The sequence below is a fragment of the Sturnira hondurensis genome, unplaced genomic scaffold (genome assembly GCF_014824575.4).
Source record: "Sturnira hondurensis isolate 20B ecotype Veracruz unplaced genomic scaffold, ASM1482457v3 Scaffold0006437, whole genome shotgun sequence".
Classification (NCBI taxonomy): Eukaryota; Metazoa; Chordata; class Mammalia; order Chiroptera; family Phyllostomidae; genus Sturnira; species Sturnira hondurensis.
This window is the reverse complement of record NW_028079068.1, coordinates 1,719,302-1,743,841: the sequence shown is the minus strand read 5'-3', so window position 1 is coordinate 1,743,841 and position 24,540 is coordinate 1,719,302. Positions and strand designations below refer to the sequence as shown.

At 51.1% G+C, this 24,540-nt stretch overlaps 1 protein-coding gene and 1 long non-coding RNA gene across 2 annotated transcripts in view; one reads left to right on the top strand and one right to left on the bottom strand.

Moving 5' to 3' along the window:
- Window positions 1-24,540, bottom strand: part of LOC118989085 (uncharacterized) — an 84,814-nt gene that overhangs the window by 23,547 nt on the left and 36,727 nt on the right. Inside the window, exon 2 of the long non-coding RNA XR_005066947.1 lies at window positions 22,063-22,138. This is a non-coding gene — a long non-coding RNA (uncharacterized LOC118989085). The remainder of the gene's footprint in view (window positions 1-22,062; window positions 22,139-24,540) is intronic.
- TBXAS1 (thromboxane A synthase 1) overlaps window positions 14,501-24,540 on the top strand; it is a 139,277-nt gene continuing 129,237 nt past the window's right edge. The window contains exon 1 of the mRNA XM_037049077.1: window positions 14,501-14,760. Within this exon, the coding sequence (XP_036904972.1) occupies window positions 14,672-14,760 (89 nt within the window). The 5' untranslated portion in view covers window positions 14,501-14,671. The remainder of the gene's footprint in view (window positions 14,761-24,540) is intronic.

Here is a 24,540-nt window from a genome sequence, read left to right as displayed (position 1 = left end):
ATGTGGGGATGTATCATCCCTTCACAACAGAAGAATCCTCTAAGTAGAAAGAACTAGGCTCTGACTCCACATCTCCACCCAGCATTGTGAAGGGCAGGTTTCCCTTTGAGCCTAGCTTACTTCCCCATGGACCCAATCGCCAAGCTGGGCAATTGCTTTGTTCTTCAGGTCTGGAGCACACGGTTCCAACCTCACCTTCTCACTCAGGTTTGTTGGGAAGGTTAGCTGGTTGGTGCGTTTCGGATTCAGAAAGCTGGGCACTGGGCTGCTCTCAACACGACAGCAAAGCCACGGGATGGAAACACCACTGGACCAGGGCTTGAGTGGCTGGAGTTCTAGTCTCGTCTTTGCCAAGGTTCGCTGAACCTGGCCCGGCCTGCGTGGAACTGCTTGGTCAAGTGGGCACTCTATGGCCCTGCCTAAATCACAGGGTGGTCATCACTATCCGATGAAAGCACAGATGTACCGGTACTGGTAACGGTACCGGCGGGAGAATATGGCCTTGGAAAAATCTGATGCAGGCTCTGGCCTGGGCAACAGGAGGAGGGCTGCTTCATGAGGAAGTGAGCTCCCCGGGCCTGGAGGAATTCAAGCGGAGACCACTGGATGAGGTGCCAGGGATACTAAGGAAATAGATGGCCAGACTAGGTGTCTGGCGTCTCTGCTTGGTTTTCCAAAGACAGTGATTGTTCAGACTTTTCCAAAGACTGATTCTTGGCACTGACCTGGAGTCCTCACCAGCCCCTACATTCTGTCCTCTTGACTGGAGCCTGGTGTCACTGAATGGCGATCTCCCTGGGCTGAGGGCTCATCTCAAATCCATTCTCACCCAGCTGAGCGCCTAAGTCCTGTCTGAACCCCAAACAGGCGTGGCCAATTCACAAAACTCACTGGGAGAAGAAGAGGGGCCTACGTGGTGTGAACAATGAATGTGATCTGGATCTCAGTTATGCCTCCCAGGGGTTTTGATGTCAGAGAACGCAACCATCAGGCAGGCACTGAGACTGTGAGCTGGTGACCAGCGCCCTGGCCTTCTCGTTCCAATGCTGTGAGAATCACACAGGGAGCAGAACAGATGGAGAGAAAAGACACATGTGGAAGAGGGAGAGGGACAGACAGATAGACAGATAGACAGACAGGGAGGTGTTTAGCAAAGCAGCCAGTGGACAGAGGAGCCCCCCTGGGTCGCTCCTAAGACTTACCTTGGCAATTTTCCCGTTTACTAGATAGCCTGACCAAACAGAATGATGTCACTTCCACGAAGAGGCTGCCACTTTTGAGATGTATGACAGTAGTCCCACTCGATTCGTTGGGGGTACGTTTCAAAACCCCCCCAGTGGATGCTTGAAACGACAGACAGTACCGAACCCCGTATATGCTGTGCTTTTTCCCCGATTCATTCCCAGCTGTTCACTTACAGGAGGCACCTGCCGGCTCCTCTCGGGCATGTCCAAGTTGCCAGCCCCACGACTCTTAAACTTGGGGACCATTATTAAGCGAACTCGGGGTGACTCATGCAAAAGCACTGCGATACTTCGACAGCTGATCTGATAACTGCGGTGACTGCGAAGCGACCGATGGGCGGAGAGCGTACAAAGCTCGGCGACGCCGGACAAAGGGATGACTCGCATCCCAAGTGAGACAGAGCAGCATGAGATTTCATCACACTGCTCAGGACAGNCGACTCTTAAACTTGGGGACCATTATTAAGCGAACTCGGGGTGACTCATGCAAAAGCACTGCGATACTTCGACAGCTGATCTGATAACTGCGGTGACTGCGAAGCGACCGATGGGCGGAGAGCGTACAAAGCTCGGCGACGCCGGACAAAGGGATGACTCGCATCCCAAGTGAGACAGAACGGCATGAGATTTCATCACACTGCTCAGGACAGCATGCAGTTTAAAACTCCTGAATGGTTTCCTTCTGGAATTTTCCATGTTTTTTTTTTTTTTTGGACTGTGCTTGACCACACAGGTCGCTGAAAATGTAGAAAGCAAAGCCGCGGACAAGGGGGTGGGGACAACTGTCTTCCAATTCAAGGCTCATCTGAGACAGAAATAGCAGGGACTAACACACCCCAAGCTGATTTTGTTGGTAAACATCACCCAACTGTTTTCCTATTAATTTACCTTGGCAACACCTCTCCATTATGTAATTACGGGGAATTTCAGAGCCATATTTACTTCTATCCCACACACACCTTCTGTTACCTCATATTTTCACCACCAGAGTTGGAGAAAGGACTCCCTTCCAGTTCTTGCAGAAGCTCAAATAACCCTAGTGGGAGATAAGACAGGTCGGCTCTCAATGGTTGGTTGGGTGTGACGTGCAGGGGCAGGAGGCAGAGGAGGTCCCCTGGGAGAAGGGGGGCCGGGGTGGGGTAGCCCCTCTTCTGCAGGTGAGCAGGTCTGTGGTAAGCAGAGTGACCTGCCCACAGGAAATGCAGAGTAGAAATTTCTGGAATAAGCTAGAAAAAAACAAGTATCAAGTGCTTATGGTGAAGGAACCCGGTGGGACAGGTCACGATGCTCTCGAGGGAAGACTGGACGATTCGGGCCCAGGTGGTTCACCTCTCAGAGGAAAAGGGGAAGCTGAGGCCTGTTGGAGGGGAAGGGAAGGCTGTCAGAGGCGGAATGGTGGAAGCCAGGGCATGTGCGAATGCTCTGCTGCTCACCTGCAGCAGCGACCTCAGCCCGGAGGTGGCCCGAGCTGGCTCTGACCCTGACAGGTAGGTGGAGGGAAGCTCTGTAGGAGGCGTTCTACCCTCTTTTCCATGGATTCTGATCCAGGTGGTCTGGGAAGGGCTCCGACTTCAGCATGTAAAAAAAAAAAAATCTCCCACCGTGCTTGGAATGCGCAGCTGGGGGCGAGGAGCACCATTCTCCCAGCGCCGTCCCAAACCAGCAGCCTCACCCAGCCCCACGCGGGGGAGTTCAGTAGAAATGCAAACTCTTCAGCCCCAGCTCAGAGCTCCCAGACCAGAAACTCTGATGGTGGAGCCTGGCAACGTGTGTTTTAATACCAACCCCCCGCGTGTGTCTGAGGCCTGCGGCAGTCTGAGAAGCATTAGAGACGTATGAAAACTCACGGCGCTGCTTCTCCTAAAACCAGCTGTCAGGGCATCTTCCCTCGCTCCTCTCAGATATTCCCCCCACAGCACCCCTGTCTCCCTCGTTCAGGCTGGAACCTGGAGGCTTCCTCTCAGGGCTGCTGTGGAGCAGGTGGGTGCAGAATAACTCCAGGGGCACTTTCCACCTGCGAGCGTTGTAGAAGCCAAGCCCCTGGGAAAGCCCTGGTTTTCTCTAATTTGCACGGAGTCAGGACTTAGTCCACCAGCGGGCCTGCTTTCTGGGCTCTCTCCAGTCTCTCTCCTTCCAATCAGTTGATTTGCCTACAGAACACCCGCTGAAGCCACCGGATGTCCACCATCCCTGTCCTCCACTGGTCTCAGGCCTCAGCCCTACTTCCTGGATTACTGCAGAGGTCCCCTGGCGGGTCTCCCTTGCCTCAGTTGCCTCAGTATCCCCCTCAGTCCCCATCACGTGTCCGTCTGGGCACCACTTAGCACATGTCCCTCCCTCCCCATCCCATGGCCTTTCACTCATGCACATACGTGCAGGCCCACCTGCCTGCCTGAACACGCAGACACGTGTGCATGCCACGAGCCTCTGTCCCCCGGTGCTGTGGTGTGCGGGGGGTAAAGTCCACCCTGCTTGGCCGGGTGTCCAGGGCTTCCTCCTGCTGGCTCCTCCCGGCCGCTGCAACCTTATCTCTCACCAGCCTTATTCGTGAACCCTCTGCTGCAGCCGAACTGGTCTGCTGGCAGAACCCTGATAAGATAAGCAAGTAAAATTAGTGCCAGTGAACCCGGAACAGGTGCAGGCCGCCTCAGGGGTGTCAGGCCGGGACAGCCTCAGAAACAGAGAATGCTCAGGCATCTGAGGGGGCATTCTTGGGCCTTTGAGATAAATAGCACCATGCTGAGGTCCCATAGGGAGTGGTACTAGGGACTTGAGGGCTCAAGCGTGCTTTCTCTCTACCTCTTCCTTTCTTTATGGCATTGCACTTGTTATATTTTTCTTAGTCTAACTTGAGAAATGACTCTGTGATTCCTTTAACCAACCGACACATTTTGTAGAAGATTAACCAAGGGCTTGGACTATGGGAACAAACCTCAGTCGATTTCAGGTGTTTTCCCAGAGGGAGCAGTTAACACCCACCTTCATAACCCAAAGAGCATTATTGCCACCTGGTGGCTGCTACCTGAAACACAGGCAGAACTGCATTTATTCATTCAACAAACACTTCCTGGACACCTACTGAGTGACGGGTAGGTTTTCTCCTAGTCCCTGGGGATACCCCGTTGAATCAGATACAGTTTTTGCTCTCAAGAAGTTTACATGCAGAGTGTGAACATACAATTGATCAGGCAAATTGAATAGAGAAAGCCTGGGCTCTACGGGCAGGACACGGAGGTACAGTTCATCATCCTAGGTGGCCCGGGGCCTTCCTTGGGGGTGACATCCAGTCTGAGTGCTGAGAATGCACAAGCAGGAGTCCGGCCTGTTAGGGGAGGGATAGGTTGGCACACGGCCCACCCTAACTCAGGTAGGCCCAGGTGTAGGCAGTCTGGGGCCTCAGTACGCAGACCAGTGCAGATGGGGAGGGAGCTGGGACCTTCCAGGCAGGTCTGGCCCAGGAAAGGAGGTGGGGAGTGTTCAGCACCGCTTCTAGGTCTGACCTGTAAAAACCTTACACACACACACACACACACACACACACACACACACACTATGATGAGGTCTGTCCGGGAAGTATGCAGCCGCGTATTATGGAAAACAGAGACAGTACTGAAGAAGATGCAAGACACATGGTACCTAGGACAATGACACCTCAGTGCCCTTCAAAGTGGGCACCTTGGGACCTCGCACAGCTCTCTCCACTGCAGCACGATGTTCCTTTTGCTCTGGCGGCAGAAGCCGTGGGGCAAGTTTTGCCACAACGTGTTTCCTGCCAAGACCCTGGGTCAAAATTCGGACACAGTCGTTTTTGGAAATTCCCAGATCAGCTCCTAGTTCTCGCACTGCCCGTCCCTGATCTTGCTGATTGCGGCCCGTACGTGTCCAACATTCTCGGGTGTCCTGCCTGTCGCAGGCCTTCCGGAGTGTGGATCACTTTCAACAGGTGCTCGACCGTCCTGGAAGCACTTGTGCCACATTTCTATTTGCCCCGCACTCACCGCACTGTCCCTGAAAGCCTTCCGAATCACCCGGATAGTTTCCGTGAAGGAACATTCAAGCTTAACACAAAAGTGGATGCAGATTCGTTGTTCAACGCGCTCAGTCACTTTGAATGCGATGGCCACACAGTACACACGCTCACTCAGTGGTGTCTACTGCCCCCGCTGACTAGTCCAGTGAAGTCGTCATTGTTCACGCATGTGCATTCCAGTCCACTCTCCTTGGCTGCCAGGGTACATGGAGGTTGTGTAAACCATTCTCATTACATTGACAATGGCTGGACTTTTTACCGACTGAATATGTCTATATGTTTATTCTGCACCCTGCCCCCCCACTGGCCAGCTGCTTGCCGATGACCCAGCAGAGGCATCTGAGGGGTGGTGGATGGCGGAGGGCGGGGGTGCTCACAAGACTGAAGGAACCTGTCCCCAAATCACTGCCGGATAAGCTGCCAGCAGAACACCCGCATTCAGACTGTTGGTGAGTGGGAAATAGACTTCTATAGCGTCAGGCCCTTGAGATTGGAGCTCCTTGTGACAACCCTTATTCTAGCTGCTCTTGCCCCCCCACCCCCGTGCCCAGGACTCAATTCTTATTTCTATGTTGCCGAGCTGGGGACTGAGATCCTCCCACCTGCTCCTTGAAGCCAATTGTACCTCCTTGATGCTGCTAAAAGTTCTGACCAGCTTCTGCTTTGGGGATCCCCTACACTGGGCTCCACACATGTGTCGCAGCAGCGCCCCCTGCACTCTGCGTCGGTACTGCAGGGTGCTGACTTGCCTGGATACCACTGCTGCCAAGCCCTGTGAGGCTCCTGGATTCTGCTTTCTGGGCAGGCCATCGGTCTCCACCATCTCTTCCCCCGCCCCCCACTCGGGGACTAGGAGGTGAGAAATGCTGTTCCAGGCACTAGCTTGCCTGGAAGCTCCAAGACTTGCCTCGAGGCAGTCAAGCCATCTGCTGGCTCTCCACGTTCCCAGCAGAACTGTGCCACCTCGTCGGCGTGCAGCCGCACTCAGCCACGAGGCGTGCCAGGAGAGGCTCCATGACAATTTAGGAAGTGCTAACATCTGACAAGCTGAGATCGTGGGTGACGTGAATTGATCGAGGGGCTGAAATGTGAAGGAAATAGGACAGGCCGTTGTTCGATCGCAACATCAGGAGCAGCCCGTGCTCAGTAAGCCGTCCCCGCCCTCCGATGAACCACGCAGCACTGAACGGCAGCACCGCCCCAGAGCCCCCGCTGTTGTGGTGGGCGCACCTGGACGCTGCGACGTACAGGTGTTAGACTGTCGTCTGATGAGCTCCACACTCATTTTAATAATGAAACCAGGTGGGAAGGGTTGGCCAGATCCATCATGTCACTCCCCTGCTGAAAGCCCTCCCTCCAGTGGCATCCCTTTCATTCTGGGAGGAAACGGTGCATTTTCCACGTGACCCACTAGGTCTTCAGTGTTCTGACCCCCACCTATCCTCCTACATCATCTGGTCGTACTTTCCCCTCGCTCAACGCCTCCCAGACACACTGGCCTGCTCTGCGTTCTTCAGGCACACACAGCACGATGCCAGGCCCCCAGCACAAACTCAACACATCCATGTCGACGCAAGAATGAGAGGCAGGCAGGCAGGCAGGCAGGCTGTTAGGAGACAGAGCTGCGATTTGGGTGGACCCTGCTCTAGATGCGATCAGATTCCATGAGGCGAGAAGTCTGGCTTGTCTGCAGTCCTGCCCCGTTGTATTCCCATCACCTAGAACAGCATCTAATCCTGACGAGATGCCAATGCATTTATGGAGTCAGCGAAATGAAGTGGGATAAATGAGAGAATGAGTGGCTAAAGGGGGAAGTGGCCAGAATGAGAGAGACTTAGTAGGCAGAGCCAACAGGGCCTGGTGAGGAACTGGACGCGGAGATGGAGGGCTGGGAGAGAAGGGGGAGTCACAGATGAGCCCATGTTTCTGACTTGGGAGCTGAGTGGAAGGAGGTGCCCTTGACTGAGATGGGGACCATGGGGTGAGGGCAGGAGGTTGCTGGAGAAAGGAGGCCGCAGTGACGAGTCTGGTTTTAGACATTTCGAGTCGGCGGCATCTGTGGAAAGACTGCGAGAAGAGTTACAGGGGGCAACTGGATGTATTGGTCTGAAACTCAGGACGGAGAACTGGGCTGCGGAGGAGAGATTTGGGAGTGATCAGCCTGTGGGTGTTATCAATTAACGAGCCCAACGAGTGTATATGACTGCAGTGTGACAGGTGGTGCCGTCGCACAGTGACATATCAAATATGGTCCCCGCCCTTATAACCAATACAAAACCAAGATCTGACACAGACCTTCAAACTGTTTACAAACCCACCCACGTCTCCATAGCAACCTTGAAGAGACAATTCTGCCTTATCACTGGGGTTGGGGGGTGCCACACAGATGGCTGCTGTTTCCCACAGGTCTCCTAACAGGAGATGTTCCTGATTCACGTGGACCCCGCGGACAGTGGCATCGGCAGATTCTACCCTGCCTGGTCCAGGCTGCGTCCTCCCCTGTGTCTCCACCACGGGGCCAACGAGATGGCCGGAGAAGGGAATCAGTCCTTCCCAAACCTCCTTTCCTCTTGTTCTGTCTCTCCATACCCGCCACTTCCCCAAAGCCATTCAGGAGGTGGCAGGAATGACCTACCCGTCAAACCCTAAGATGCTCGGTGACCACCTCATTTGGCCTTTCCGTAACATCCACCGCCCTTGGACATTTCCTGCTTCTTACAACTGTCCTTCCATGGTGTTGGTGACAAGAATCACACGCACTAGTGTTCACGACAGGTCAGGGCTCTGCCAAGCGTGCCACACGGGCACCTCATGCCCACCCCCAACAGGCCTGTGAAGGAGGTACCCTTAGCCCCACTTTACAGATGAGAAACTGAGGCTTGGGGAAGTTAAATAGCACCTCAAGACCCTCCATGCTTGAGATCCAAAGTGGCTAGATTCAAACCCAGGTCTTCTGGAAATAAAAAACTACCCCATTTAAGCACTGAAATAGGATCCCCTTGCTCTCTCTCTCTGGCCATCCCTCCTCCCTCTCTCCAGGGTCTTCTGTTTTTTTATCCCCACAAGGCTGCTCTCGCTGATGTTGTTTTGGGGCCCACGCCTCAGCCTCTACCTGTTCTCTGTGCCCAGCCGTGTCCCCACGGCTTCACCCCATCCACGGGCAGGGGGCTGTTGAAACTCCTGCTCTGCTTTGGATGTCTCTCCTGTCCTCTTCAGATATGGCTGCCTCCTGAGGACCTTCACCCCAGTGACCACCAGGGGCCTCACTGCTGAAGCCACAGGAATTTCCCCTCCTTGCTCCTTCCCCCAGGTCCTCACTGTTGTGGATGGCACCAGAAGGGCCCAGCCAATGGAGCCCGAAATCGAGGCGTTATCCCGAATGACCCCCTCTCCTCCACTGCCGCACCCAACCGGTAACCAAATACTGCTGATTCCGCCTTCCCAGTAACCTCCGACCCCAGGCCTCCCCCGCACCCATGTCTAGGTCTACTGCTGTATTCAGACTGCCCTCTCTTACCTAGCTGAACAGTGGTCTCTTCGCCAGTGTCCCCCATCCAGGTTGCCCCCTGAGGGAGCAGGAGGGGTCACACTGTTGCTCAGGTTTAGGTACGTACACTCTGGTTCCCACTGGCCCTAGAATACAGTATAAACTCCTTGACGTGGCCTGCAGTGACTTATGTGACCTGGAGCCTGGGCATCTCCCTGCCCTCCCTGTTCTCCCCAAGCATCCCATGCCTTTGGGCGAATGTTAGACGTGCCCCCTCTGCCCAGCACAATCTGTCCACCCTCACCTGCTGGGTGGGGTCACCTGTCGGGTCTGGGCTCTGTATCACTGGCTCAAATCTTTCCCCAGGCTCCTGCCACCCGTTTTTCCCCTCTCTGTGTCCTGCCTGTAGGTACTTCTGTCACAGGACTTCCAACACTGATGGCACTTGGATGTGCACCCGTCTGCTTCCCTCTCCTGGAAGCCGAGCCCCTCGGTGGTGAGGTCCAGACCTGACACGTTGGATTCCGTGCCTGTTGCCCAGTGATTGGCCCACAAAGGTCTGCTGACTGAAGGGAGGAAGGAACGGACGAGGGCCCCTCAGGGGACCCCGTGTTCTCGGAAACGGGACCCAGAGTTGCTAAGACACTGGGTGGAGTTGAGGGGACTGGGGCCAGGGGAGGTTTTCCGCTTTCCCAAAAGGGCCCTAGTATCTTCTGCAAGGAGATAAAGCCACCCACAGACACACACCATCCGTTCCTCTGCTCTATCAATCCTCGGCAACCCTGCACCCAGAATAAACAAAGGAACACACTACATCCCAGCTGTGGGCTGGCTTCCTGAACTACGGATAATTACATCAAGAAGTGATTTTATTTTCATTTTTTAATAGTACGTTTTTAAAAACAATTATTTACCTATTTTTAGACAGAGAGGGAGGGAGGGAGAAAGAGAGGGAGAGAAACATCAATGTGTGGTTGCCTCTCACGCACCCCTTACTAGGGACCTGGCCTGATGGGGAATCGAGCTAGAAACCCTTTGGTCTGCAGGCCAGCACTTAATCCACTGAGCCACACCAGCCAGAACTAAGGAGTGACTTTATACACCCAGACACACAGGATTTAAAGCCAGAAGACAGGAGCCTGAGCCTGGCCTCTGAGTGTATTAACTGTAGGATTTCAGTCTTGTAACATCACTGAGCTGCAGTTTCTTCCCCTGGGAACCAAGGAGCGCAAGTCCCGTTCGCCTGCTCCCAGGTGGCTTGGAGGCTGTGATGATGTTCTGCGTAAATGTTCTCTGGATTGGCACGGCGCCCCGCTGTCCTTCTATTCGGGGTCCTGCCGGCGCCTCCCACCTCATGGGACACGCGAGGCTTGGCGCTATCATCTGGGAACCTTCAGAAGGGGAGGAAGGCACCGCTTCGACAGCTGCACGGGCAGGTTTGAAACAGAGGGAACGTGGAGGAAACACCGCAGAATTTATGGAGTGAAAGCTTTTGAGAGAAACACAAGACTGAAGTCAAAACAGTTGACCCAACTCTCGGGGAGGTGTTTGCCTGGAGGTGGCAGGAGAAAAAGACAGACTCGGAGCAGGTTGTGGCAGAGGGGAAGAGGGCTGCAGGGGTGTCCTACCAAGTTGGGGAAGTGGCGAGGCTGCCTGTGCGGAGGGCCGCGCCTCCCAGCACCTGTGAAATGCACGTCTTTGGGCTCGCCAGTGCCACTTCTACGCAGGTCACTTGGGATACCCACACACAAGGCCACAGGGATACGTACAAGGATGTTCATGGCAGCCTCCTTGGCAGTTGGGAAAACTTAGAAGCAACTCAAATGCCATTCAACAAAGGGCAGGCTAATTACAATAGTCCCATAGGGTAGAATCCCAAGTAGTGAAAGATGTAGTTACCTCTCTAGGTATGAGTGCAGAAAGACAGGCATGTCACAGTGGAAAAGGCCATTTGCAAAACAGCATGGCTATGATTTTGTTTCCATAAAAACAAAAAATACACCCATGTTTATATATGCATCAACAAAGGTATGTTTTATACAGCTCTGTGGAGTTGTTTTTATTTGTATTTTTTCTCTGTCTTTTTAAAATTGTATTTATTTTAATTATTGTTCAAGTGCAGTTTTCTGTCTTTTACTGCCATCTCAGCCCAACCCCCCCCCACTGCTCCCCACCTCCTTCTCATTTCCACCCCCCTTAGTTTTTGTCCATGTGTCCTTTATACTTGTTCCTGTAAACCCTTCCCTTTTTCCCATAAAATTTCCTCCCCTTTCCCCTCTGGACACTGTTAGCCTGTTCTCTATTTCAGTGTCTTTGGTTATATTTTGCTTGCTTGTTTGTTTTGTTGTTTAGGTTCTTGTTAAAGGTGAGATCATACGGTATTTGTCTTTCACCGCCTGGCTTATTTCACTCAACATAATGCTTTCCAGTTCCATCCATGCTGTTGCAAAGGGTAGGAGCTTCTTCTTTCTTTCTTGTTTTTATTTTTAAATTTTATTTATTTATTTTCAGAGAGAGGGGAAGGGAGAGAGAAAGAGAAAAAGAGAAACAGCAATGTGCAAGAGATACATTGATCAGTTCCCTCTTGCACACCCCCAGCCAGGGACCTGGCTCGCAACCCAGGCATGTGCCCCAACTGGTAATCGAACAGGCAACCTTTCGGTTCACAGGTCAATGCTCAATCCACTGAGCCACACCAGCCAGGCTGATTATTTCTAATAGACATATTATTTAAAAGAAAATATTTTGGAGAATGAAGGTCTAATGTTTAATTATGGTAAATATCATTGCAACAGTCTACCCTTCATTCTGAAAATATCCTGGGCAGAGTGGCCCTGCCCTGCATCATTGATATCAAAATTACAATAGAACCTTTTTAAAAAAATGCTATAAAGATTTTATTTCTTTATTTTTAGAGAGAGGGGGAGGGAGACAGAGAGGGAGAGAAACATCAATGTGTGGCACATTCCCCCCCTGCGGGAATGTGGCCCGCAACCTAGGCACATGCCCTGACTGGGAATTGAATCAGCAACCCTCTGGTTCGCAGGCCAGACTCAATTCACTGAGCCACACCAGTCAGGGAAAAATTTTAATACATCCTTAATCATGTTACTTTCCTGATGAAAGTCCTTGATGTCTCTCATACCTGATCCTTCCACTCCATCTCAGTTAACTTGCAGCCCACAGTTCTCTGAGTGTTATCTATGCTCTGAGACAGGCGTAGAAAGGCTGCGATCATCTCGCCACAAGTCATGTGTGACTTGTGACTGGCTACACACGTCATGTGTGACTGGCTACCACAAGTCATGTGTGACTTGTGTGACTACCAAACTACCAGTCGGAGGAATGAGCGAGGGAGCATGGTGTCTGCAGGGGAACTAGCAACCCCTCTGAGCTGGTTGTCAACGTTCCGAACTGTCTCCGTGAATGAGGTGGCAGCTGTGCCAGGGGTACGTACAGGTGACATGTCCACGGGGTGTTGTGAGGAGCACACTCTAGAAGCAGACACTAGAAAGAGGGATGATACTGGATTCTTTGCTAGGCAGTTAAGGGACTTTGCACCAGTCACTTCCTTTCTGGGTTTCCCCTTCCTCCTCTGTAAATAAGGCATGGGCTTGGTCAGCATTTGTCAAAGCGCATTCCTAAGAACACTGCCTCTGGGATGTGCTGATAAATATCCCTTCAAAGGGACTCCACGGTCACCCTGGCTGGGTGGCTCAGTTGGTTGGAGTGCCAACCAGTACACTAAAAGGTTGCCGGTTCGATCCCTGGTCAGGGCACATACCTAGGTTGCAGGTTCCATTTCCAGTTGGGGTGCATGCGGAAAGCAACCAAATGATATTTCTATCTCACATCAATGTTCTTCTCTCTCTCCCCCTTCCTCTCTCTCGAAAGAGAGAGGTGCTTCCGGGTGCTTAACCAGCACTTCTCATTTTTATTTCACCTTTGAATCTTAAAAGAAATGGTTTTTTTCTGACATATACACTGCTCCCAATAATATCAAAAGCCTTTCCAACGATGAAGCCCACGGCCGTGAACTTGCTTCCTCCACGCCAACTTGCTACCCTCCACGCCCCATAGTATCATGTTCCACATGCTCCTTATAGACGTGCAGCTCCGTTTTGTGAGGGGGGAACGCACGGACCTGGTAAGAGCTCAGTACAGGCTGATTGGATGGAGCAAAGGAGACCTAGCACAGGGGGAGGGGAGGGGACGTCTGAAAGGGCTGGGCTGGAGCGTAGGGCACTGGGGTCCAGATGGGGTGCAGCTGCTGGGGGACACCTAAGTGGGGATGCAAACCAGGGAGGCAGGGCAATGATCAGGGAAAAGGGAAGTGGCTGGTCCTGGGGTGGGTCACGCTCTTATTTGTGTTTGTAGCTCATCTATGGCTCTGGATTTAAATATCATTTGTAAATTGATGGCATCCGTGTTTGAACACGAACTTTTGTTAGGAGAATGGGCTTTGGAGTCCTACCTACCATGCCTCATCGATAAAATGGGATTAAACTTTACTTCAGCGGGCTGTTTATGAGGATTAAGCGAGTCAACCCGTATGAAACACTGTTAGAATAGTAACCAACGCACCGTTAAGTACTTCGTAAACGCCATTGTTGTCACTCACATTGTCACTTACAGTGTCAGCCGAGATTACTCTGTGACTGGACAGCTCCACTCAGGTGCCTCCCCAGTGTCTCAAACTTAACAAAACCCAAGCTGAACGTCTCGATTTTTCCAACGAGACTGCATCTTCCCCACCTCAGTCAATGGCAGCCTAGACGCCCATAGATCAAGTCGGGAACCTGGGAGTGGGACACGTTCCCACCTTCCCCTTCCTGTTCCATCCACCAGGCGATGCTGCAGGGTCTGCGCCCAAGTATAGTTCAAAGTCACCTCCTGCCCACCTCCACCCCGCCACACGCCGCACATCTCAGGATGGACGTAACAGTCTTCTCAAAGGCCTCCCTGCTTTCCCTCCTGCTCCGTCCCAAGGGATTTTTTACACGTAGCCAGAAGGACCCTAACACGCATAATGACGACCCTGTTAAAACCCTAAGCAGCCTATGCAATGAAGCCCAGCTTCTCCCCGTGGCTCTGTGCTGCCTGGCCTGTCCACACCCTCGCCTCTTCCTGGCTGCTTCCCCCACCTGGACCACCACACCCGTCCCACTACTACAGGTGTCTGTCACACAGTGACTAACAGGCAGAAAAGGATCCCGTCTCCTGTAGCCAGATAAGCTCAGAGCTGGAACAGAGGACCCATACAGGAGTCCGTGGACTTGCTCTTGGACCCTTAAGAAATCCTTCCACTCAGGATGAGAGCGCTAACCTAAGGCAAGATTCTGGGTCTGATCCAACAGCCAGCCACCAACAGCCAGCTACCAGTCACCTCCGACCCCAGAGAGGTCACGAGGCCCTGGGAACCAGTGAGCTTTGGGAGATGGATGTCCTCAGGGCAGCCGGCATTTTCCTTCAGGCTGAGGTCCACCTCGAGTTGGTCTGGGATGTACAGAATCTCTTTCCTCACATCTTCCTTCCGTTATAAATTCATCCATTTCTGTAACGATCACTTGTCAGAAGTCGAAATCCATGGTTGAACCATTTTGTTTCTCGGCCAACAAGGGACCCGCTGGGCTGCTGCTTCCCAGGGAAGTCAACGTAAACGTTTAGTGCCAGTGCAGTCATCAAGAAAATGAAGTTGCTGATTCACTGCCTTACACAGAAACCCTTTGTTTTCCCTCCCCTTCCTTCCTCTTTGCAAGCAAACGCTCTGAGAAAGAGCACACGTCGGGGACCCACTTGATGTGATGTTCTCTTGGTTGCCTCTCCCTTCTGCCACCTGCAGAACCCAGTGTCTGTGACCGAGAGTCCTCTCTCCGCTGAAGGACACCCCTCGAGGGTCCCTGAGGAACCATGGAAGCCTTGGGGTTTCTCAAAGTGGAAGTCAACGGCCCCATGCTGACGGTGGCCCTGTCTGTGGTCTTCGTGGCCCTCCTGAAATGGTAAGTCACAGCTGGCACATCCCAGAGACTGTGATGTTGTCAGAAATGGCAGCCCCAGAGCCTTGCTGGAGCCAGGGGGGGGACGTGGGAGTGTGATTTTCTTTTTTTTCTAATCAAGAGGGAGTTGAGTATTAACACAGCTTCAGAATGAAAAGCAAACAGTCAGGTTAATCTTTTGCTAAAATGCATGAGACTGAGGTGTCGGGAAGGGCTGGGGATTCAGTGACTGAGAGCGTTACGTGTAATTAAGTTGGAGAGGGATGGAAAAAGACCCAACTGGAAAGGTTCAGGGAGAAGTGTGTCCTTGCACGCCACCCTGTCTTCTCACCGAGGGCATCTCAGATCCTGTCCGAACGTGGGATTTACGGCAGAATCAGCCTTCTGGCTCACGTTACATTAAAAACACAAAGGACAGCGCGGCTCTGTGGCGTGGGGAGCTACTCTGTGGGAAGTCACCGAGAGGGATTTCTGCAGGTTGAACGACAAGGTGGTGGAACTAATTTCCTTGTTTTCTAACACTATCTGATAAAAGGAAATGGACTCCTACAAACCCAGCGCATGCAGGACTCCCAAAGTCCCAGAGACCCTGAAAGGAGCTCAGATCTGAACTGGCAGTGGCCCTCTGTGATATTGTTCATTCCACGGGTTTTCCGAGGTGTGGCTCAATCGAAGGCCCCGCCATAGGTAACTTCCATGCGTATTCGCCTTGTCGATTAAACTTATTATAGCTCTTCAACCATCAGCGCCTGGATTTAGGCGGCTCTGGTGTTCGAGGGGAAAGTGGGAAAAATAAGAAGGAACTCAAGTTTGAACAGAATTTCAATCTATGTTTCCGGCGGTGGGAAAGCCTCCGCTGGATTAATGACTGGGAAAGCACTTTGAAAAGCACCAAGCATTATGCAAATGTGAGATATCATTCTTGCGGCATTTGCATAGCTGAAAATGAAATTCACGTCTGACATTCTGGGATGATGGAGTTACTGCTCCGAACCTGGCTCTGAAAGGCGGCGGCGGCGGTCCCAGGGCTGTGTGGCTTTTTAAACCGGTTTGATTATCTTTTGAACTTCCCTGTCACACAATGTAGCTGATCTCGCCTTGAGAAGGGCCACATGCAACCCATGCAACCGGCAGCCCTCCCGCCACCCCACGGCATTAATCCATCCCACCGGCTTTCCCTGCTCAGCGCCGCGCACGGCACAGGGCCTGACAGGTGGGAAGGTGCTTACTTAGTAGACGGCAGCCACGCTAATGAACTATCACCCATGTCGCCTAAATGCAGAGGACAATGAGCCTCTGGTGCTTTAGGTATGCTTTACATTTCTCATCAATATTAATTCCTCATCAGTAGCTATGCTGGGACTGTGGTTCTCAAAGCGTGTCCCACCTGTGTCCCCCAGGGGGTCTGGCAGCACCCACGTTTCTGTCATACGCTTTCCTACATGTTTGCTCCTGTCTTTTTAGTGTCTTTTTCGTGTCTGTGTTCTTACTCCCAGCTCAGCGCCTGGCAGATCATCTGGCCTCGATAAATGTTCGGTCGATGAATGAGCGAATCGCATACATTAATGTGGCTCTGGTCATGGAAAGGGCCATGTGTCCTGGCCGATAAGCTGCTGTAACTGGGTGTTTATAATCGGCGCAGATCAGAGAGCCATGGACAATAACATCGGCCCCGCTCGGCCAGGCAGCTGTGCATTTGTAATGTGTTCCCGGGGCCACATTAATAACCCGGGTCAAAGACACAGAGATTAGATAAAAAGCATGAAGCAGAGGTGGTAAATAGGAAGTGACAGCTGACTTCCACCTGTTATCACGGAAATATTTATTGATCTGTTCGTGTGTGCCGGGCGGGGAGCGCGGCCCCGGGACAAGGTCAGGAAACAGGAAGTCTGGATCAGATGCCCATGGAAGCAGTGGGGGGGGGGACGGACATGGAGGTCCTAGGGTAAGCTCAAGGTCTTGAGAGAATATTCCAGAAGGAGAGGAGCAGTGGGAGGGAGTGGCCGTGGCCGTGGCTCTGGTGCCCTTGGGTCTGTCCCTTGATTCAGCTCAAGGAACGGCCTTTGGACTGTGGACCCTCCTCCTCTAGGCAGGACTAAGTAGCCACTGAGCATCAGACACCGGCTTGACTGAAGTGGGGCCTCCCTGCTCTCTTTCTCCAGAGGGGACATGTGGGAGAGAGGGGGTGCTCCGTGAAAGCCGTGAGGAGACACCGTGGAGGGTGGCAGGTCCTGAACACATTTAAACTCCTTCGTCTCTCCTCTAAGAGTCAGGGCCACCATTGGGCCAGGTAAGATCACAATGAAACACCTCAACTCTGAGGAGATGAAATTGGGAGGGACACCAGGGTGGTTTCCTGCCTCTTCGACCAGCCAGTGAGCTCCTTCAGGGTAGGTCCCCTGTTGCATTACAATTCTGGAAATGTCTGCCCATGGCCCATTGTTCTTCTAGCATTTGGTTTCATGGGGGTCAGTTAAGTTGGAGAGGGATGCGCATTTGATCAGCCGGCATCCAGGATGTAGGGTTTGGCTCCTGCGTTCTTCAGTGGCCGTAATTCCCTACGCCCCGCCCCCTCCTCGCCCAGCCTGACTCCCCAACATCCTGCGCTGTCTGCAGTTCTCTGCAGGGTCACATTGCTGCAGGTGCCTTTGCCCTGGCCCAGGGTCACGCTTGGAGGGCCGCCCTCTGCTCTTCTCTCCAAGGCTAAGTTCAGGGCATCACCTCAGGGAAGCGTTTCCTGTGGTTGTACGCCAAGGCGCGTACAAGCCCCCACTCAGTGCTGCAATTCTCGTGTCTCTCACCCCCTCTCCTTCTCTCACAGTGCCTGGCACAGGCTTGGCTCCTAATAAACGTTGGCTGATGGCTCATTCCAGCCTCTGATCTCTGCTGGTATTTGTCTTGCTGGTTCCTCTCTTAGTCTTTACTAAGAGAAGACGAAAGCACAAATCTTTGGACCACGCGAACCAGCCCCTTTCCGGAAAGCCTACTGTATCTTCATCTTGGACCCGCTTGGCGACGACTTAGTTCTAATTGCTGCAGGTGGACCATCCCCGCTCACCTTGTAGAGCAGCAATCGGGGCATGTACTTCATCAATAGACACGTCTTAATTGTTAAGTACACTTTGATGGTTTCCCCAAAATGGCACCTGGTGTGACTTTTTTCAATGACGATTATCCAAGCTGGCAGGTAAGGGGCAGAGCCAGCGTAGGTCAGAGTATAAGGAGGTCAGAACTGGGGTGTAGGATATATTAGCCAGAAGTCCAAGAAGCGCAGCAAATGTGATTAACACGCGTGAGGACACAGTTTAAACTTTCTGTATAAAATTGCCTGAAATTCTTACTCCTGGAAGAGATTCGTTCCATAAGAAATAAGTTGTTCAAATTGAATATTGCCAGAGGCATCGTTAACTTCTCGTGCACCCGAGCACTGGCAGCTGGATTCCTGGGAGAAAGATTTCTTTCTCCTCTGAGAAAGAGTGTAAGGAAATAACCCCAATATTACTAATGTTCTTTTTTCAGGGGTGGGATTATAAGTAATTTTTGTTTCTTCTCTTAGTCTTTTGGCATCTCCCATATGCCTTTCATGGGTATGAGTTGCTGACCCAAAAAGGGAAAGAAACTTGAGCAAAAACAGTAGGAAATTGCTTCCCTCGAGTAGTGCAGAGGGCAGCTTTGGGCACGGAGGTTTGGGGACTGTATTCTCACTACCAGGAGGGTCCCATGTTCAGGGGGTTTGTAGTAGTGGGGGAGTATCTTGGTTGATGAGACAGTGAGAAAGGTAAACGGAAGCTATTCCATTAAGTAGCTGAACAGTGACAACGAGTGTATATGTGTACGTGGTGGAGGCCGGGAAAGTAGAAGGGCTTCTAGCAGCATTTAAGCATCAGGATCCCGAGACCCAGAGGGGCCAACCAAATAGGCAGTAAAGCAGGAATCAGGGTGACAGAGGATTCTGATCAAGTCTCATTCTGAGAGCAGGTTGAAGTAAAACGTGACTGGGAGTTATTAAGACTTCAGACTATAATGGAGGAGTCTGTCACTGTACCTGAACATTTCTTTCTCGGAGAGCTTGCCTCACATGTGGGGGACGTGGATTTTGACTCTAGACCCACGGGCAGTCCCAGTGTGTATTTAAAAGGGACCTTTGCTCCCTGGGATGCAAAGATGGCTCTGTGATCCACCCCATTAACAGACTAAAGTACAAACATCACACGATTACCTCAGTAGGTGCAGACAAAGCATCTGACAAAAACGTAACTTCCTTTCATGGTTAAAAACTCTCCACCAAATATGTAGAGGAGGAATGAGTGTATCTCGACATAATTAAAGGCCCTACAGGACGAGCCCGCAGCTTACATCGCACGCAACAGCGAAAAGCTGAGAGCATCGCTGCGAAGATCAGGAATAAGACAAGGATGCCCGCTCTCACCATTTGTATTTAATATAATGCTGGAAGTCCTAGTCAGAGCAATTGGGCAAGAAAAAGAAACCACAGGGCTCCAAATCGGAAACGTGGAAGTAAAACTGCCTCCGTTTGCAGGTCACAGTGCCACGTGTACGCGTCTAGGATCCTAAAGACTCCACGAGAAAATGGTGAGAGCGAATTAACAAATTCAGTACAATGGCGGGCTACAGAATCAACATACAAAAGTCCGTTGCGTTTCTACATACGTACACCAGACTCTCTGGAAAAGGAATAAAGAAAACAATCACGTTCACAATTGCATCAAAAAGGGGAAAATAGAGGTAAAAGATCTGTACACCACAAATGATGCCATTGATGAAGAAGACACAAATAGGCGGAAAGAGACCCTGTGTTCGTGAGTCAGAATTAACATCGTTAAAATGCCCACACTACCCAAAAGCACTTACAGAGTCAATGCAATTCCTATCAAAATGCCAATGGCATTTCCACAGAAATAAAAAAAAAATCCTCGAAGTTGCACAGAATCAGAAGAGACCCTGAATAGCTGAAGTGACCCTGAGAAGAACAGAACTGAAGGCACATTCTGATTTCAAATTCCAGTGCAAAGCTCCAGTGGTTGAGAGTCTGACATTAAAATCATATAGATCGATGGAACAGAATAAAGAAAGCACTTAGAAATAAACCCATGGATACACAGTCAATTAATTTTTGACAAAAAAAAAAGCCAAGAATACAAGGGAAGGGATACGCTCTTCAATAAATAATGCTGAGAAAAGTGAGTACATACAGGCGAAGGAATAAAATTGAATCCTTATCTTTTGCCATCCACACAAATTAACTTGAGATGGATTAAAGACTTCAATGTAAGGCCTGAAACTGTAGGACTCCTAAAAGAAAACATAGGGGAAAAGCCCCTTGACCATGGCCTTGGCCCTGAAAGGTTCTCTAGTAAAGAAATCTGTTTCACTTCACTTACCCTGGGTGCTTCCTAAGCTTATTTAATTAAGGAATGCCACACAGGGCCATCATGAGAGGGGCAATCAAGACCGTCTGGGACAGTCCCTTGAAAAGATTGGTCAGACGTGTCAGCAGCCAGGCAGCTGCATAGCCTGGTGGGGCTGGAGAGGCTGCTGAACTAGAGGAACCAACCAGGAAAATTATCCCTTTGCGAGCTCGCAGGCTCCAGGTGGATGACGTCAATGATGTGGTTCGGGATGCACAGGGTACAGAGTCTAGACGGCAAAGCAGGGCCCATGTCGGGGGCTGGCTTCAGTTCGACATCCAGGTGAATGCATAGCCCCAGCTGTCCAGCCGTGGCCTTGGGAGGTGTGAGTGCCCCTCTGGGTCCATCAGGAATGCTGCCAAAGCGCTCCCCACGAGGTATGGGCAGCTGACATGGATGCCCACGGAGGGCCTTTGCAACCTAGGCTGCAGACTGTTTCCTCTGGTGATGTTCTCACGTGGGCAGATTGTGCTGAACCTAGGCGCTGCTGCGGAAAGCAAGCCAGATAAAATACCCATGATCCCCTTAGCAACTGTCCCCCTTCTGCCTGACCCCCTACAGCTCCTCAGTGACACTTCCTTTAGCACTGAGAGTGTCCCAGGAGCCTGGAAATACACCCACCAAGCAGCTTTTAGGGGTCTCGCTGTAGTTTTGTGCACGATCCTTGCTTCTGCTTGCCTCTCTGTCCAGGTCCCTCGTGCGCCAGTCAGAGGTGACTTTGGAAAGCAGGAGGGCCTTGGGCTGGGGCTTGAAACTCAGGGAAGAATTGACTTAGAAGAGAGTGGAGGGAGACCGTCTCAGGTGGAGAAGCGCCACAGGGTGAAGGCAACATCGGGGTTTGTAACATTTGGTGGAACACAACATCAAGACTGTGATTAATGAGCACATTTTAGAAATACATGTTAAAGACCACAGATAATTCCCAGTGTCTCAGGATCTCCGGCGAAGGATCCACGCTACCTCCCCTTTTAATTTTTTTGCGCTTTTGTCTCGGCTGTGATGGGCACTTTGGTTCAATAACTCGGTGATGAGCTTGGAGATAAAAGTGAGCCTGCCTATGAAAACGAGGTCTGTGCTTCCTTGAGGACCATTTTCACAGAATATTATTTTTTTGTTTCCTCCCTTTTAAATCGTCATACACAATATCCCTAGCCTTCCCCTCACTTTATTGATTTTCCAGAACAAGAGTACGAGGTGTGACTATAAAGTAACGTGACTGATTACTCTAGTATGAGCACCAGAACTTACACAGCTAAATGCATTCTGTGACCTGCAGAGGCATGTCCCTGATTGGCTGAACCTGGGATGCAGGGATGCCACTCTCAGAAAACACGCCCTTAGCCCTTTTCTTTGGGAATGGTCCTTGGTGTCTAGATGTAGCCTTCTGACAGCCCCCGGAACAACAAATCACCATCTTTGTGGGAAGTGGAGTCATTTTTAAAAATGGCCCTCATTTGGGCACAGAGGCGATTAGGATGGAGTACTATTATCAGTCCAAAACAAAATGGTGTTATCAAACAAGAAGATGTTGTTGTTTGCTCACAGGTTCTGGAAGCCTGGGAATTTTGTTGAAGGGCCACACTTATTAGGCAGATGGTCATTCTTATTTTGTTTTTGTTTGTTTAAATATATTTTTTAATCCTCACCTGAGGATATGTTTATTGATTTTAGAGAGAGAGGAAAGGACAGAGAGAGAGAGAGAGAAACACTGATGTAAGAAACATCGACTGGTTGCCTCCCGTACGCACCCTGACCTGGGATCAAACCCGTAACTATTTTGGTGCATGGGACGATGTTGCACTCAGCTGGACCACCCGGCCAGGGCTGTTCATTTGTTAGTTTGAAAGAAAACAATAGCAATAGTCTTACTACTTACGGTCATGCTTTTTCTGATCTCAAGCTTCTGGTAGATTTACTCATTGGGCAGAGATGAAAGAAGAATCTCGTTCATCCTATAAACAAAGCAAATCATCAGATTTATGTCGGTGCCTCACTGAGCTGCTTGAGTAAGTGCTTGGTGCAGCATTCCCCGGGCGGGCAGTGGCTCTTCCAGAAACAGGGCTGTTGCATAAGCCCTTCCCTCCACCCCTGAATTTCGTAACAACCACGTGCCACAGAGGGTAAGTGCCTGATCTTCGGGAACTCCAGTGTCGCAGGAACTGGTCTCTGACTACGACCGTCAAGTGCATCTGAACATGGAGATGAGGCTTTGGGGAGAGAAGGGACAGGGGACAGGGTTCACACTGTCGGGGATTGGAACTTCAGCTTTTTTTTTTATTGTTAAGTACAGTTGTCTCCATTTTCCCCACCACCACTTACTCCCACCACCCCCACCTCCCACCCTCAGTTCTAACCCCCCTTTGGCTTTGTCCATGAGTCCTTTATACATGTTCCTTGATGACCCCTTCTTCCCCTTTTATCTCCTCTTCCCTCCCCCTGGTTAGTCAGTTGGTTCTTAATTTCAATGTCTCTGGTCATACTTAGCTTGCTTGTTTGTTGTGTTGATTAGGTTCCACTTACAGGTGAGATCATAGGGTATTTGTCTTTCACCACCTGGCTTATTTCACTTAGCATAATGCTCTCCAGTTCCATCCATGCTGTTACGAAAGGTACGAGCTCCTTCTTTCTTTCTGCTGCATAGTATTCCATTGTGTAAGCATACCACAGTTTCTTGAAAAATACATTTGCCAATGATACCTCGGACAAGGGTCTGATCTCCAAAATACATAAAGAACTCACACAACTCCACTACACGAAGTCAAATAATCCAATTAAAAAATGGGAACTTCAATTTTTAAGAGCCAATTCAGACCTGGTTTGCCAGAAATATTGATGCTGCACAACTTCCTGGGGGGCGGGGTGTAGTGGGGCAGGAGAGGGTGTCAGCTGGGTGGGGGATCTCCAGAACCAGAGACTCGGTTGTCCCTGGCTTCCTCACAGAGGCTGGTCCTGAGGCATCCTGCAGGGCCATCCTAAACCAGCATGTGTCCCCGCAAAGGTGTGCTCGTTAGGTTTCTCATGGGCACAAAGCCATTCGGGAACATATTCCGAGAAAGAGGGCGGCTTTTTTTTTAAAACTCTCAAAGGTATCTGGAATAATGGTATCAGAAAATGGTCGGAAAGCAAGACCAACCCCTATAAATAGTGGCTCCACCAAATTCCTGTTTTCCAAGCACTACACCCAGATACCCTAGGGAGGGTCAGAGCTCCGCCCCCAAACCAGCCGCTGCCTCCACGCTGGGAGCTGAAAGGTGCCTCAAATCCTCCCTCCCACCTGCACACAGCATGCTCCCACTTCCCAGCACACTCTGCACACCACAGTCCCTGCTGCCTGAATGCCTGTCCCCTCTACTGAACTCAATGCTATCCATCCTTCCAGACCTGGTTCAATGTTGCTCTTCTGGATGGTCTTCTTAACCCCGCCAGCCCTCAGTGACCCTGCCCTCTTTGAACTCCAGTAGCTCTTTTGGTTTCTATGGCTATCTTGGCACTTACTACATTATTTTATGGGGTCTGCATGTGTTCTCTCTTCCTAGCCCAACTCTAAGCCCCTGAAGGCAGAGGCTGGATCCTAAGCCAATGAATGCCTGTGCATAGTAGCTGCTCAATAAATCATGCCTCAGGAAACTGAGATAGCAGCCCTGCTTCCAACGATCACTGTTACATGTGCACGCATGTAAGCACACGCACAGGAAAGGGTGGAATCTGTTTCCCTCTGACTTGCACCCTGGTGGCGCCGTGTTCTGGGCACCCAGCAGGATGTCTTGCATGTGGCTCATTGAAAGAGTCAACAAGTTACTTCTTCATTCACACGCTCACCAAATGCTGAAGGTTTTCTAGGCTGTGTGCTGGTAACACCTCCTTGAGCTGCAGTGGGTAATGTTCCCATGAATTCAGACAAAGGGACTGTCACCCCGATGCCAGAGGAGGGGATGGGGCAGAACGCAGCACACAGCCATTTGGAAGATGTGCTGTATGGGAAAGCACAGAGCACTCGGGGTCTGAGCAGTGTCCTGACCACAGTGCGGGGGGATGGGACGCAGCCAACCCTGCACAGAGGCTGCAAAGGGCAAGCACTTCCTCTTCCACTGTTCCGCTGAACACTGGTCCCCACGGTTTGAAGCGATGATATCTAGCTCTTCACCACTGTCCACTGTTCCTACCATTTCCCCACAGGCCCCAAGTTCTTCTGTCCAAACAACAACGTATCATTAAGCAATGCCTGACTTATTTTCCCATTGTAATTATTCAAAGACAAGCCGATGGAAGCTCTGCCAGTGAGAACAGCTGATCAATGTGATAGCTAGCATTCGTGTACCAAGTTATAATTCCACTCCAAAGCCAAGAAGCTTGA